The sequence below is a fragment of the Microtus ochrogaster genome, chromosome 10 (genome assembly GCF_000317375.1).
Source record: "Microtus ochrogaster isolate Prairie Vole_2 chromosome 10, MicOch1.0, whole genome shotgun sequence".
Taxonomy (NCBI): Eukaryota; Metazoa; Chordata; class Mammalia; order Rodentia; family Cricetidae; genus Microtus; species Microtus ochrogaster.
Genome location: NC_022016.1, coordinates 51604860 through 51620161, shown reverse-complemented (window position 1 = coordinate 51620161; position 15302 = coordinate 51604860). Strand labels below are relative to the sequence as shown.

General features: G+C 51.4%; 1 protein-coding gene across 3 annotated transcripts in view; it reads left to right on the top strand.

Annotated features, from left to right (window-relative positions):
- The window catches only part of Wasf2 (WAS protein family member 2), an 87081-nt gene extending 77262 nt beyond the window's left edge, over positions 1-9819 (top strand). For all 3 annotated transcript variants that reach the window (XM_026782104.1, XM_005353109.2, XM_026782103.1), the window contains exons 7-9: positions 2604-2759; positions 4543-5051; positions 5713-9819. In XM_026782104.1, coding sequence (XP_026637905.1) covers positions 2604-2759; positions 4543-5051; positions 5713-5870 — 823 coding nt within the window. In that variant the 3' untranslated portion in view covers positions 5871-9819. The remainder of the gene's footprint in view (positions 1-2603; positions 2760-4542; positions 5052-5712) is intronic.
- Positions 9820-15302: the final 5483 nt, after the last annotated feature.

Here is a 15302-nt window from a genome sequence, read left to right as displayed (position 1 = left end):
GCCGCTTGATGAAATTTCTAAGTAAGGCAAGAGACTCAGTGATTCAGATGAGGTGACTAACGTGGGCTGAAAGGGAAGGCCCATGCTTTAGTGCTGTTATTCTGCTGGAAACCAGTATACCTAAGGCCTCAGAGGGAAGATTGAAAGAGCAGGAAAAATGGTCTTGGGAGTCCTTTGCTTCCAGAGCACACAAGAAGGTTGTGCTGAAGAGTTGAGTACGGGAGGGGCGGCAGTAGGTAAGCTGTGCTCGATACCAAAACAGATTTTCAGCCGGTTTTTGTCAGTCTTGGGAGAGAGGCTAGCCAAAGGGACTGAACACAGACCTCAGAGTCAGTGCGGGAAAGGTTGCTGGGTTACTGTGGAAGCTATGTATGTCTGTGGGAAGTGGGGGATGTCGTCCTGACCTATTTCCCAATACCAAATCACACTGGAGGTTTAAAGGGGAGAATGGATTTAAAGCTTGGTTTGATGCTTATCCTGATGTCTGACCCCTGTGACATTCAAAGCCAAGTCACCATGACTGCTTGGCATGAGTGTCACCCTGGCTTTTCCTCTAAAGTCATTGCATTCTGACTGTCAAAGAACCATGCCAACCCATACTGGGTGTTGAGGAGTGATAAAAAGAAAGAGTTGAGTTGTTCTTGCTTTTAGGAATAACTCTACCATGAAAATCTTGACTTTTAAAAATCTTGACACTTGTGACACTTATTCTTCCTGGAAACAGAGATTTGTTTTATAAGCATGATGAAGACAGTGAGAGGAAAAATGACCTTTCTGCAGAGAAACCAGTACTGAGGGTGCCTTCACTGATCTCACCACTCAGTAAGAGGCCGTTTTATTCCCCAGTCCCACCCCATTCTGACAGTCACACAGCGTAGGATTACTGACTCTGAGGCCATAATGCCAACTGTCAAAACTGTGTGTCTCCCAATCTGGTGTACAGAGCTAGTTCCAGGACAGCCAGGGCTGTGACAAACTGTCTCAAAGAACAAAACAAAAACAATGTTTCCTTTTGAGACTTAGGTAGTAAGGACTGGGAGTGCTCTCCCCGCCCCCATTTTCCTATCATCCAAGAGGTTTAGAATTGGCTGTTTGGCCGCTCTGTAAGAACATGCTTGTGGGTGAAGTTGTCAAAGAAATGTGCCCAGGTTTGGGGGTTTTCACAGTAGAGCATCGTCCACCTTAATTACAGCCCTACAACTCTTCCTGGGACCTGTTGATAAGCTCTGTAGAGCTCAGCAGTGCTGGAAAGGAGAGGAAGAGAAGGCAGAGCGGCCAGCTTTGCTAGCTGGTGCCCAGTGTACTTATGCTAATACGCAGGCTTCTTGCTTGGTGTGTCCATGCTTGTATGAAGTTTTGATGTTTGTCCAGAGCCAACTCATCCAGGGCCCAGCACTCAGAGAAATGGATTTTCATGCAGCTAGCTCTAGCACCCTGCGTAAGCAGCCACTCGTCATGTGCTACCACATGGCAACCTGCATTCATCTTTGATTTGATTTTGCAATCAAATGCGTCCTTAGCCTTTGAACACTCCATGGACTTGCCTACTTCAAAATCAGGCCGCATGCCAGTCACGTGTTTGCAGCTAACCTCTAGAACTTGGCTTCATTCTTTGCCTTAAGGTTTTGGGATTCAGGTTTAGCTGTATCTAATATTTGGGAGAGCATTTAAAAGAACTGCTGGGTTTGATCTATCTATCTTTATGTATATATTATATATTTATATACATATACACACATATATATGTATGTATGTATGCATGTACATGTATGTACACATAGAGAGATAGCGAAATAGAGAGACAAAGTCTCATTTGTGACCCTGGCTGGCGTAGAACTTGGTGTGTCTACCGCGCTGGCCTCATAATCACAGAGATCACCTGTCTTTGCCTCCCCAGTGCTGGACCTAAAGGCTGCCACACCTAGCCTAAAGTATAATTTTGGTGTAACAGGAAATACATGGAGAATCTCCCTAATAACTTTTTGTTGTTGTTGTGTTATTGGGGTTTTTTATTTGTTTGAGACAGGGTTCCTCTGTCCTGGAACTCTCTCTGTAGACCAGGCGATTAAAGGCATGTGCATGCGCCACCACTGCCTGGCTCCTCCCTTAATAACTTTTGTGTTAAATGTATTTATGTGGTATCTTTTAGTAAGAAAAGAGAGGACTGGAGAGATGGCTCAGTGGTTAAGAGCACTGACTGACTGCTCTTCCAGAAATCCTGAGTTCAATTTTTTTTTTTTTGGTTTTTCGAGACAGGGTTTCTCTGTGGCTTTGGAGCCTATCCTGGAACTAGCTCTGTAGACCAGGCTGGTCTCGAACTCACAGAGATCTGCCTGCCTCTGCCTCCCAAGTGCTGGGATTAAAGGCGTGCGCCACCACCGCCCGGCTCCTGAGTTCAATTTCCAGCAACCACATGGTAGCTCACAACCATCTATAATGAAATCTGGTGCCCTCTTCTGGTGTGCAGGCAAAACAAAACAAAAAAAAAAACTGTATACATAATAAATCTAAAAAAAAATAAGAGGGTTACTTAGGCTCTGTGTTTTATGCTTTGGATGGAAATAGACTCTAAACGACCACTCTGACATTGGTTATATTATCAGATACTCATCCACCTTGGTCTACCAGAATGGCAGCATTGGCTCTGTTGAAAATGTGGATACAGGGAGCTACCCACCACCACCACAATCAGACTCCACCTCCTCACCTTCTCCTTCCTTCTCTGAAGACAACTTGCCTCCCCCACCAGCAGAATTCAGGTAAATGGCAGAACCTCTGCATCCATCCTGGATAGTAGAACACTCAAGAACAAAGTGAAGAGTTCAGAGTCTAGGCCAGGACCATTAGGGTGACTTGAGGCAAGCATGTGTAAGATAATAGGAATATTATTTGTCAACTGTTAGCAGTGTTGTTACCTCACGGACAGGAATGATGACTTTTTTCTTTTTCTTTTTTTTTTTTTCTTTATTATTTCAAGACAAGGTTTCTCTGTGTAACCCTGTTGTTCTGGAACTCATTTTATAGACCAGGCTGACCTCAAAGTCGCAGAGCTCTTCCTGCTTCTGCCTCCCAAGTGCTAGAAGTAAAGGCGTGCCACTGCCCCCACACATCAACTTTGATGAAATAGCAGGATGGGGGACCTAGTAGACCTTTATCTCACTTCTGTCAGCCCAGCAGAATTCAAGGCTAGCCTGGACTACATATCGCAGGAGAAAGGAGACACGACTAAGCGACTTGCAGCCTGTCCCTTCGTTTGTTTGTTTGCTGGTGTCTTACAAAGGATTGCCCATGTGGCTAGACGGGTCTGAGGGTCCTTTAGGCTCCTCTGTTCTCTTAATTCTTTTTCTTCCCTATGCCTGAGAACTAGGTCTGCACAGGTGCTATTTTTTCCCTGGATTCTGCATAATTTGTGGCTGGATATGTAAAGGATCAGATGGAGACCTCAAACAGTGCTGGCCTCTTCCTCTTTCCCCGTTCTGGGCCCTCACATTGCTAAAACCCAAGTCTTCTCCCTCCAAAGGCATAATTTTCTTTCTGGGTTTTTGGGGTTGTTTTTTTTTTTTTTTTCCCTGAGACAGGGGCTCTCTGGGTAACAGCTCTTGCTGTCCTGGAACCTGCTCTGTAGACCTGTCTGGCCTCAAACTCAAAGGACAGAGATTCACCTGCCTCTGGGATTAAGGGCTTGAGTCAGCATTCCTGGTAGTGTGGTGGTATGTACTTTAATCCCAGCATTCAGGAGGCAGAGATCTCTTTCAATTTGAGGCCAACCTGGTCTACATAGCAAATTTTAGGCCAGCCAGAGAGAACATACATAGTGAGACGCTGTTCTAAATAAACAAAACCCATAATTGTAGCACATGGAAGGCCAAGACAGAAGATTGTCGTGTGTTCTAGGCCGGCCTGGACTACATAATATCCTACCTCCATTTGGCCAGCTTCAAATAGATTTTTGCACCCACCAAATCCAATGAGTATTCAGAGCCTAAGAAACAGAACCCAGTAGATGGATAGGGCTTGAATTTTTTTGTTTGTTTGTTTTTTGTTTGTTTTTGTTTTTCTAGACAAGGTTTCGCTGTGTAGTCCTGGCTGTCCTGGAATTCATTCTGCAGTCCAGGCTGGCCTTGAGTTCAGATTCTCTGTCCCCCAAGTGCGTGGATTAAAGATGTGCACTCCCACCGCCCAGCTTTGAATTTTTGTTCTAGCTCTTTCCTGTATGTATTTAGGTCTAGCTCTAGGCGTAAACTGGCAACCACCCATGGGCCCCTCTCTCTAAGAGGGTTCAGAATGGAGCCATCTCCTGGAAGGCTAGGGCTAAAGGGACCTAAGAGATGTCCGTTGGCCCTACCTGCCAGGGCAGCCCTCTGATAATCTGCTTCAGTTTCTAGAAAGTTCTTTCCCCACAGTGCTGTTCCTTTCCCTCTGTTTGAGCCACAGTAAAATGAGAGAGTCAGCTAAGGAGGGCCTGAGCTTATAGATAGGCCTGCCTCTGGGCAGGTTGGTGTCGTGAGAGTGATGGTGAGTCTTGTCTCCTTGGCCTTTTAGCTACCCTGCAGACAACCAAAGAGGATCTGTCTTGGCTGGACCCAAAAGAACCAGCGTGGTCAGCCCAAGCCATCCACCCCCAGCTCCTCCTCTGAGCTCTCCACCAGGCCCTAAACCTGGCTTTTCTCCACCACCTGCTCCTCCACCTCCACCTCCAATGGGTGTGCCGCCTCCACTACCACCTATAGGATTTGGGTCTCCTGGGACCCCTCCGCCACCATCACCTCCATCTTTTCCACCTCACCCTGATTTCGCTGCCCCTCCGCCACCTCCCCCGCCACCAGCAACTGACTACCCAATGCCACCACCTCCCTTGTCCCAACCAGCTGGAGGTGCTCCTCCCCCTCCCCCTCCTCCTCCCCCTCCAGGGCCCCCCCCTCTGCCCTTTAGTGGTGCTGATGCTCAGCCTGCTGCACCACCACCACCTCTTTCCGATGCCACCAAGCCCAAGTCCTCTTTGCCTGCTGTGAGTGACGCACGTAGTGACCTGCTTTCCGCCATCCGCCAAGGTAAATCCCGGTGGTGGGTCTGAGGATGCGCACCCTTTCTGAAGCTGGATGGGGTACAGGATCTTTCCTGAACAGCTGAGCAATTGGGACCTTGGAGGTGAGGGTGGGGCTTCCCTAAGATAGTGAGATTGAGAGTTCTTTCTACATTTGTTGAACTTGAATTATTTTTAAGCTGGGACCCTGGAATTCCTTGAAATGAGCATGTTGAGTGTGTTTATGTACATGCTTTTTCTTGGGGGAAGATCCCCAGAAGAAAATGAATCACTGTCCCTGTGAGCAACTTTTCAGCCACTCAGCTGCAGCTGTCTTCTCTGCCCCACTGTCTGTGTCCTTCTTCCCTCTTTCTCCTTCTCTTTGAGGCCGGAGTTGGTCCCAAGGGTTTGGTCTGGTTTGTCCTGTTGGTGGCCCTCCGAGCCCTGCTGTAGCTACGGACTTTGAGCAGTCAGAGCATTTGCCTGACGGGGTAGGGTGGTCGTCCACCTTCAGAAGCCTGATGAGAAAAGGAACATGTCCGCAGCCAGGGTGTGGATTTCCTGAACCCTGTCTTTCCTTCCTTCTGTTCTTTACAGTCCTGTCCTGATCATTGGGCCTTACTCAGACTCATTCATGAGGATTTCTAGGCTAGGGCTGTGATTTTTAACTCTGCTCCCTCTCCCACCAGGCTTTCAGCTTCGAAAGGTTGAAGAGCAACGGGAACAAGAGAAGCGTGATGTGGTGGGCAATGATGTGGCCACCATCCTGTCACGTCGGATTGCTGTTGAGTACAGCGACTCAGAAGACGATTCCTCTGAATTTGATGAAGACGACTGGTCGGATTAGCTTTCTGCCTGCTGCCCACATTCCTTTTTCTGTCCTTCCTACCTGCCTTCTTGATGTCATAACAGTCTCATGGGGGAGCAGAGGAGGACAGAGAATTGCAAGGGCCAAAGCCTTCCCTGGAGCAACCAAAGATGTAGCCAAGTGCTTTCTCTGTGTACGCCTGCCCCTCTTGCTTGGCCGTGGACTCCTAAGGGTCCATAGCTGAGCTGACCCCTCTTCTCAAGTGACTGTTAACTATTGAAAGGAAGGAAAGCCCTACAACAGATCCCTTTGGTTGGGTTTCAACTGGAGATAGTGCCTTCTCCTAAGAACCCTTTTAACCCATGGCCTTCCTCAGAACCCTTCCATTTGGCTACTTGAGATAATGTTGCCTCCTGGTCTTAAAGCGATAGGTACGGCCTGTGTGGACACACCTGGTCCCTTTTCTATACCTGAGAGTATAGGGCAGGCCATGTGCCCTGGCAACTAGACTGTCACCCCTCCCCCACCCCACACTCAGCCCTCTGCAGCAGGTGGGGCTGCTTCTGTTCAGCCTTGTCTGGATGCCTTTGTTCCAGAAGGCATCAGGCCCCTAAAGAATGTCTCGCTCCTTTGCCCAGAAGTGATGCCTTCCTGGAGGCTGGGCTGCTGCCTTCCTCCCATGCTCCTTAGTGAGCGTGGTGTTCAGGTGTCCTTTGCATGCCCCTTCCTCACCCCATGTGCCTTTAGACTGCACAGCCCAGTTTTAACCTCTGATATTCATGACCAAACTAGCCCTGACACACAGGGACCTGGGCCTCTGCTGACTGTCAGGAGCACCGCAGGACTGGAAGAGAATGGAATACCTTGGCTCCTACCCTCTCAAGGTCACACAGATAGTGATAGAGCAGAGCCCAGGCTTCCTGTTTCCAAGTCGCCTGTGTTTTCTGGGACCAAATAATGAGCACCTGCTGGAGTGTGGGCAAAGCCGCCCTGGCTCCATTCTACTCCAGACCTCCCGAATCAGGGCTCACAGTCTGTGCCAGCCCCACTAGTACAACTTTGACACTCACAGCCTCTCTTGTAACCGTTTATTTCCCCCTTCTATCTCCAGCCAGTTGTGTGGCATAGGAGCTGTGCTGGGGAACCAGAGTAGAGAGGAGTGGGGCGGCCAGCCTTAGCAGGTGCTGCCGCTCCCTTCCCCTTTTGTTTTCCCAGTTTAAGCATAGGTTCTGCCAGCTGTAGAAACTTCAGTCCCTCAGGCTGGCAGCCGCAGCAGGTACCTGCGGGGGGGGGGGAGGGGGGGGAGCTGGCAGCCATGAAGGCTGAAAGGCAGGAGAACAGGGGTCTTCTTCCTGCCTCCTGCCTCACATGGTGATGTTGACGCCCCGTATACCCCCTTCCCAGAACTAATACGCAGGTGCTATTATTCAGGAAAACACTGGACAGCTCTGGCCAACAGCAAGCTTTCTTCTCTCTGCCCCAACTATTGTGTGGCTCTTGTGCTGAAATCGCTTTCTCTGCCTTCAGAACCTGAAACAAAGAGAAACAGGATCTGTCCCTACCCAGCACAGCAAATGGTTGTAGTAATTGCCAAAGCCCTCATAAACCCCTCTGGCTTGAGGAGAGTGCAATCACGGGCATTGCTGGCTGCACTTGCTGAGGACCTCCCCTCTGCCTCCTTTCTTGAACTCTGAGGTGGTGAGCGTGCAGGTGCCAGCAGGCCCCCCTGCTGTGGCTACTCCAGGGTGCCCTGTCTCTCCCTGTCCCCTCCCCGAGCCAGTGTCTGGCACAGGGCTTGGCACTCCATGCTGCGCATGTTCCCCACCCTGTGTCTTTCATCAGAACCTTAAAATGGCTGTTGACCCCGCTGCAGCCCAGCAGGGGCCCGAGAGGCAGGGGAGGGCAGTGGTCCTTCCAGAGAGAAGTCCTGGGCCCGGCCAGAGCAGGGCTTGTGCCTAATGGTTTTGACTAAATTACTCCCTCCTCCTGCTCTCCGGGAAAGGGGAGCCAGAGCCACTCAGTATGGTTCTGTTCCGACCTTGAAGGGGCGGTATTGGCCTGGCTTCTGGAATGGACAGAGTCCACCAGGAAAGACTGGGGGCGGGAGGAGATGGGGAGGGGCCCTGTCTGCGGAAGGTAGGATTAGATCATTAGCTCAGTGACCTCCTAGGGTTTCGATGTGCTGTGTTCTCATCCTACAGCTGGTTTGGTAATGATCTGCAAGTCCCGGAGAGCAACAGCACAGCTCTGCCTGACGCTCTCATTAAAATCCATGCAGCCAAGCTCTGCGCTTTGTAGCAGCCGGCCTTGCGGAGCCTCCTCGGCTTGGGGGCTGGGGACCCAGTCAGCTGAGAAGTCCTCTAGGCTCTACTTAGGCGAATGTCTACAGAAAAATTAAAACATGCTTCTTTAAACCCAGAGCCCTTTCAAATAAGAAAGGACCCAGTGCAGATAGGTGTGTTCATGCAATCCTGCAATTGTGGAATACAATTTGCTGATTATTTAAGTTGGGCTGCGGCTGGTAAGCATGTAAAGCAGTGTCCCATAAGGACTGTCAGTGCTGAAGCCAGGGAGCCACCTCCCTTCCTGGTCTGCCTGGCCCAGGGGGCCTGCCCCCATTCCTGGGGCCCAGGGGCCCAGCTTGCAATCGGCAGTGTCAGAAGTGACTTGTGGCTTTGCCTTGGTCCTGAGATGATTTCATTCCGGCGGGGAGGGGGTCCCTTGGAGGCTCAGAGCAGCTGGCCCAAGCTCCGGCTCGCCTCCAGTGGAAGCTCGAGCGCCCTCAGAAACGACCCTGGCCAATGTCACCGCAGAGCTGGGGCAGTGCTGTCAGGGCTAATGTGAAATCTCTTCCCGTGGCGCCGATGCTCCGACTGTGCAGCGCCAGCTTGGACAGATTGAGGTCTCTGTGGCTTTGGTGACCCTGCTTAAGCATTCCCACCGTGTCCCTGCTCCGCGCTACGACTACCTCCTGCTGCAGCCCCTTACTTGACCCCAGGGCCTGGGGAGGGAGGCAGTGTGCCAGGGCCAGGCGCTCCAATTCAGAAGACATGTCAGCCCTCTTGGGGCAGCAAGCTTCGAGCTTGGCCAGTGCCCATCCGACCTGGGACCAGGTGTCGCTCAGGAAGTGCCTTCTGTGCTTCCCGCCACGTCCACTTGAATAGGGCCTCAGCGAAGGTCGGAAACGGTTTTGTTACTGAACTTTGCTCAGTTAATTCACTTGAGAAGCTAACCAATTTTACTTTCTGCCTAGAACAATGTACACATAGGAGAGAAAGCTGTCATGCTCCCAAAGTGCCTTGTTTTCTCTGATATAAATATATTTATAAGGACATACTCCAATAGGTTCTTGGGTGTGTTTCCCACATCAAGATTTTGTGAGCTAATATATAGTGGGGATCTGTCTGAACATAGACCCCTTTCCCCTAAAGCTGGGGAAGGGGATCTGAGAGGTGGAATAAAGCCACCGTCACAGTGGTGAAAGGGCATCCACAAGCCGTGCACTGCTGGTGCACGACTTTCATCCCAGCACTTGGGAGGCAGAGGCAGGCAGGCCTGTGAGTTCAAGCCCAGTGTGGTCTACAGAGCGAGTTCCAGGACAGCCAGGACTGTTGTTACACAGGGAAGCCCTGTCTCTCTCTAAACAAACAAAAAGAACAGCCACCCAAAAAAAAAAAATGTGTATGACAATATTTCAGGAAGATCAGGCTGGCCTTGGGCTTGCTAAGTAGCTGAAACTGGCCTTGAACTCCTGATCCTCTTGCCTCAACCTCCAGGAGGTTGTAGGAATTGTAGGCCTGTCTTGCGTAGCCAGGACAACCAGTTGTTTTTTTTTTTTCCAAGTCTGGTTTCATTTGCTTCTGTTGGGCTCATTGTGTGAGCCATGTTTGTGCTCCAGTAACCTGAAGGTTCCATGTAACTTCTATGTATACACATGAATAGTTTAAATGTCAGCATTTTCAATAATTTGATAAATTCTTCATAGCCACTCAGTCACTTCTGCTATATGTTTGTGTGTGTTTCATGGGAAAGAGGGATCAGAAGAGGCAGCCCTGAGGGCCGCAGGTGAGTGAGGGAGCTCTGTGAGGCTCTGGTATGGGTGGGCTCCATGGGCAGGAGGCTTCCAGTTGGTTTGTGGACACAGGGCCCTTCTGTGAGGACAGCCTCAGAGCTGGCTGCCCACAGCTCTGTGCACCAGGCAGGAGAGGTGCACACACTGAATGCTGATGCTGTCTTCCAACATCTGGCGGGCATCTTGTCTGCCTCACAGACCCAAGCAACTTACCTTAAATAGCACGGTATACAATGGAATCCGATAAAAAAAAAAAGGTTTAGACTGCTCCATGCCCCCCCCCCGTTGTTTGCCTGAGGAAGAATGAGGGGGCTGAGTTTGCATTCTGACCCCCCAAAATGACCTACCCAGGAAGCCAGGGTTGTTTGGAGCACAGCTGCTGTGGGTTACTGTCCCTTGGGCTAATTTATGAACAGACACCCAGTTCCAGGCCCAGCAGACACAGCGGGGTGGCCCCGGGGAGATGAGAGGGAGAAGGGTCGGTGGCACAGTTGGTCACCACGCCTGCTGTTCGCAGAGAGTCACCCACGGGCGTCCCGGGAGAGGGGGCAGAAGTTTTGAATTGTCAGCAAGTGCTGCGCCAGCCCAGCCGCTCTGAGCTCATCGCTGGAGGTGGGGTGTCAGGGAGGGGGCGCGGAGCCCCTTGCTCCCCTCCCGTGCGGCCTGTGTTTAGTCAGCACTTGGCTGCTAGAGCTGGTGACTGACAGGCAGCCAGGCGCCCGCCCTGGCAGAAGACAAAATGCTGTCGGAGCCGCCCTTGGAGGGACGGGGAGGGAAGGAGTGTTCTGGGAAGCTGGAGGCCCGCGCCTGGATGCCGGCTCTGCTGCTACCACTCGGAAGCCCTGACCCTGTGCGAATCGTTTCACCTCCTGGACTGTTGATCCTAGGGAAAAATGGGCATTTACTGGGCACCCACTACCTGCTATCGGCGGCATGTGCTTAGTTTTGATCTTTAAAGGCACGAGTCACCCGTTTGACAAGAGAGAGGTGAAGTGAGTAGCCTACCTACAACCTGCCTGCCATGCAATTTACGCTGCTTAACGATGGCCAACCAGCAGCAGGCTGGGGAGTGCCTCGTGTCTAAGGTCTCATCTCTTATCTGTCTCACCCACTCCTCCCATGCTCGGTTTTACAGGTGCAATAACAGGTGAGGGTTATTTTTGCTCTTTGAAGTCAAGCAAGCTTGACTGAGGGCCCAGCGGTCTTCGACCTTTGGAGGGGAAGTAGCCTGTGCCCTTGGCTACTTAGGAACAATGCGGGTTCCCCAGGTATGGGCTCCACTTGGGCATACCCTGCCCTGTTCACACGTGTGTGTGTGTTCATTTACACACATTTTCCATGAGTGGCACACAATCCAGACCCAGGAACCCGTGCACATTGTGTGCAGAGCTCTGCTCTTGTGCAAAACAAGGACACGAGTCAGCACCCAGCCAGCTCAGGAGCTGCCATAATTGCAGCACGGCTAGCAGTCCTCCAGAGTCACGGTGCTGGCTGCCTGCCTGGGCCAGTTGTTCACTGCCCCCTCCTGGCCACCTTTCCACCCGGGCAACCTGGCACCATTTCCTGAAGTTCTGCTGGGGGGGATTGGCAACCAGTTCCCACCTAGATCCATGGGGGGGGTGTCAAGAACAATTTCTGCCCACCCCTAAGGCCGGGGGTAGTGGGAGCACCAGAGGAGGCTCCTGAAGCCTAAAGACACAAAGGGCCTGAACATTCTGAGAAGTCAGTCGGATTGCAGTCCTGTGTGACAGGAGGGTCCATGCTCTCCCACTCAGGCAAGCAGCCACCCCCTCCCTACCCTAGGGAGCTGCACTCACGCTCACAGGAGGCACAGACATGCGGACTTCCTTGCTGACCAAGCAGAGCTTAAAGCTCTCTGTTTTCTGTCTGGGCCTGCACTTCCTCTGTTCAGCAAGGAGTTGAGCCTGGTACTGGGTGCGGCAGCTCCATTATGGTGTTTCACCGTCTTTGCAAACCTTAATGCTCCCAGATGTGTGCCTGAGTAGAGCACATCCGTGCAGGATTCGGTGGGCTTCTCTGGACAGACTTGAAAGGACTACCCATGGAAAGCTTTGATTCCTATTGCACAGATGTGGAAAGCACAGAAAGGCGTAGCAACTTGCCCAGGGTCACACAGCAAACTGGCATCAGATGCTGAAATAGTAACTTGCTCCAGAGAACACAGCACCTTGTGAGCTTGGGCCCAGAGCTAAGGAGATTGGGGCTGAGGGGTAAAGCCGGAAGCTTTGGTCTCCCCTCCCCACCCCACCTCACCCCCAGAAAATATCGACTGGGTTCCTATGACTATCTGAAGACATAGGGGAATCCCAAAGGAAGTTCTCTGCTTAGGCATTCAGCAGGGAGGCTGGGAGTTGGAATGCAACTTGGAATCTGTGGAGAGTCCCTGTTTCCTACTGCACAGGGTAAACCTCTGCCTTGCTTTTATGCAAAGGCAGGAAGCAAACTAGGACGCCTCTCCCTAGCCCATGGCTGCTTGCTTGGTCATCAAAATACGCACACATGAGTGACATGTGCACACAGGCCTGGAATATCAGTGTTCACCCTCCCCTGAGTTAGTTTATGCATGCCTATAGGTAGTGCATATAAGCTTGCAAACATTATACATAGCTGTGATTAGTTGTGTTTATGTGGATATTTATTATTTATTTTTATGCAGAGTCTCACGCTATGGCCCAGGCTGGCCTCAGCCTACTGGTGATCCCCCTGCCTCAGCCTCCTAAGTGTTAAAATTCTAGATATAAGCCACTGTGTCACAATGTTCGGCTTTTTTTTTTCTTTTTTCAAATGGGGATTGAACCCAAGGCTTTGCTGTAGCCTCCGGCCCTCTGTATGAGTTTCCATACATAAATAGTGTCTGTGGGCTGGAAGGACGGCTCAGCAGGTAAGAACACTTGCTACTCTTGCAGAGGACCAGAGTTTAATCCCTGGCACCGGGGTTGGGCAGTTGCAGGGAATCCAAGCACTTGCGCTCAGGTAAAGTGCTTGCCTAGATTGTACCACTCCTTGAGTACCAATCCCTAGTACCATATAAAGCCAGGGCCGGCGATCCATGCCTGCAGTTCCAGCCCTTGGTAGATAGAGGCAAGAGGATCCCAAGTTGGATGTCATCCTTGGCTGCATAACGAGTTCAAGGCCAGCTTGGGCTACCTGAGACCCTGTCTCAAACAAAGTAAACCTTTAGCAAGTGATTTCTGTGTGCCTGACAGGTAACGTGATGCACAAGTAAGGTGTTGCTTGGGTGTGTGCTCCGTAGGTGCCCTGAGCACCCTGGGAATGTGCAAGTGTTTACCTCACCTGTCTTGGTGTATAGAGCTGGGTGGAACATACCTGCATGTGCCTGCCAGTGTGTGTGTGTGTGTGTGTGTGTGTGTGTGTACAGGGATGGCTTATATGTGACAAATGACAGCCCATGTAAAACAGGAATCCCTTGTGAGGAAAGTATGATGCCAGCACTCCCCAGCGCTGGTATGTGGGCAGCCCTGATGGGCTCCAGCCAGATCCCTGACTCACCGCGCCCTCCCCACACCATGCACACAATTCCCCGGGCCCAGCCTGCTCAGCCAATTTGCAGTCTTGCTCCCAAGAAGGCCCTGCAGCAAAGTCAAGGGGCTGGTGGCCAATTAGTGAGAGGGTTAATCAGGGTTCTGGGGACCCCTAGGGGGTGGGAAGCTGAAGGCAACCATGGGGTTGACAGGAGCAGGAGCTGTCTGTCAAAAGGCCGGGGGAGGGGAAGAAGAGGAAGGGGAGGCCTGTAGGTGCTGCAGAACCAGAAGTGGGGCCATGGATTCATAATTGCTGAGCGCTCACAGCAGGGAGCACGTGTGAGTGTGTGCTGGCTGTGTGTGAAGTAGCATGTAGATGCATTCAAGTCCTTGAATGTGGTCCTGCCTGCAGTTGCGTTTACGTGACTGTGAATGCCACCTGTGTACACTGATGTAGGTTTTTATATGTGTGTTTATAGCTGCAGTGGTGTACAAATGGGTTTGCTTATACAACATACCTAGATCTGTGTGTATCTATGTACATACAAGTGTGCACATGCATCCAGGGATGGATGTGTGCATGCTTGCATGTGTCTCTCTGAACAGTCAGGTGCCTGATTCCGTGTGTGTGTGTGTGTGTGTGTGTGTGTGTGTGTGCTCATGCACACATGTGTGTGCCTATGTGTATGTGTCTGTGAATGCAGAGATCTTGACATGGAAAGAGCTGGGGGATGGTGGGCTCCAGGCTGCAGAAGAGAATCTGACAGACGAGCCTTGCTGCAGCCCCCGGCCCCGAGAGCCTGTTTTCCAGCCTGCGGAAGCTGTGAGCCCGTGAACTCATCTTATATTAATAGCTGCTGTCTCTTCCCTTATTGCAGGGAGAGACGGTCATGGCCCCTGCGGGGCACAGCACTCAGGGCTGCTCCACCTCCCACAAGTACCAGGGCTCAGCCCAGCAAGAAGAGAGCCCCTGACTCCTTCAGTTCAGGGAGACCACTGCCCAGCACCCTCTCCTGGCCTGTATGATGGTTAGACTCAAGCATGGAGCTAAGATAGCTGGCCAAGACAGAGTGGCTCGGGGGTTTAATATCCCTCCTTAGACACACAAGCTGAGCAGCCCAGGGCTGATTACCAGAGGAGGCTGAGAGAAACAGAAGGCTCAATAAGAAGGGAGAGATTCAGCCCCGCTCTCCAGGGCTCTTAGAGGCCCTCTGCCGAAGGGGAAGCTCAGTTTGCCGAGTTCCTGGTCTGAGGAGAATCTTGTCTTCAACAGCCTCTAGCTCTGAGGAGGAGACAAAGAAATATGTTCTGATAAGCCTTCAATTTGAAGGGACATGTCCCTTCTTTCAGGGACCCTTAGTTGAAGACCAGGCTATAGTACTGTCTCCGGGAGCCCTGGTCTGACTTGGACCTTTCTGCATTGTGGCTCAGGGGAAGAAGATGGTTTGTTGTAGAAGTCACTTCTAAACCCAGTAGTGCTCAGTATGGGATTCCCTGGGGAAGACTGGTTGGGTTGTGGGGGTGGGGGGGGGACTGACCTGACTCTGTAAAAGATTAAAAAAAGCTGGACAGTGGTGGCGCACGCCTTTAATCCCAGCCCTCGGGAGGGAGAGGCAGAGGCAGCTCTGTGAGTTCGAGACCAGCCTGGTCTACAGAGCTAGTTCCAGGACAGGCTCCAAAGCCACTTCTAAACCCAGTAGTGCTCAGTATGGGATTCCCTGGGGAAGACTGGTTGGGGGGGGGACTGACCTGACTCTGTAAAAGATTAAAAAAAGCTGGACAGTGGTGGCACACGCCTTTAATCCCAGCCCTCGGGAGGGAGAGGCAGAGGCAGGCGGATCTCTGTGAGTTCGAGGCCAGCCTGGTCTACAAGACCTAGTTCCAGGATAGGCTCCA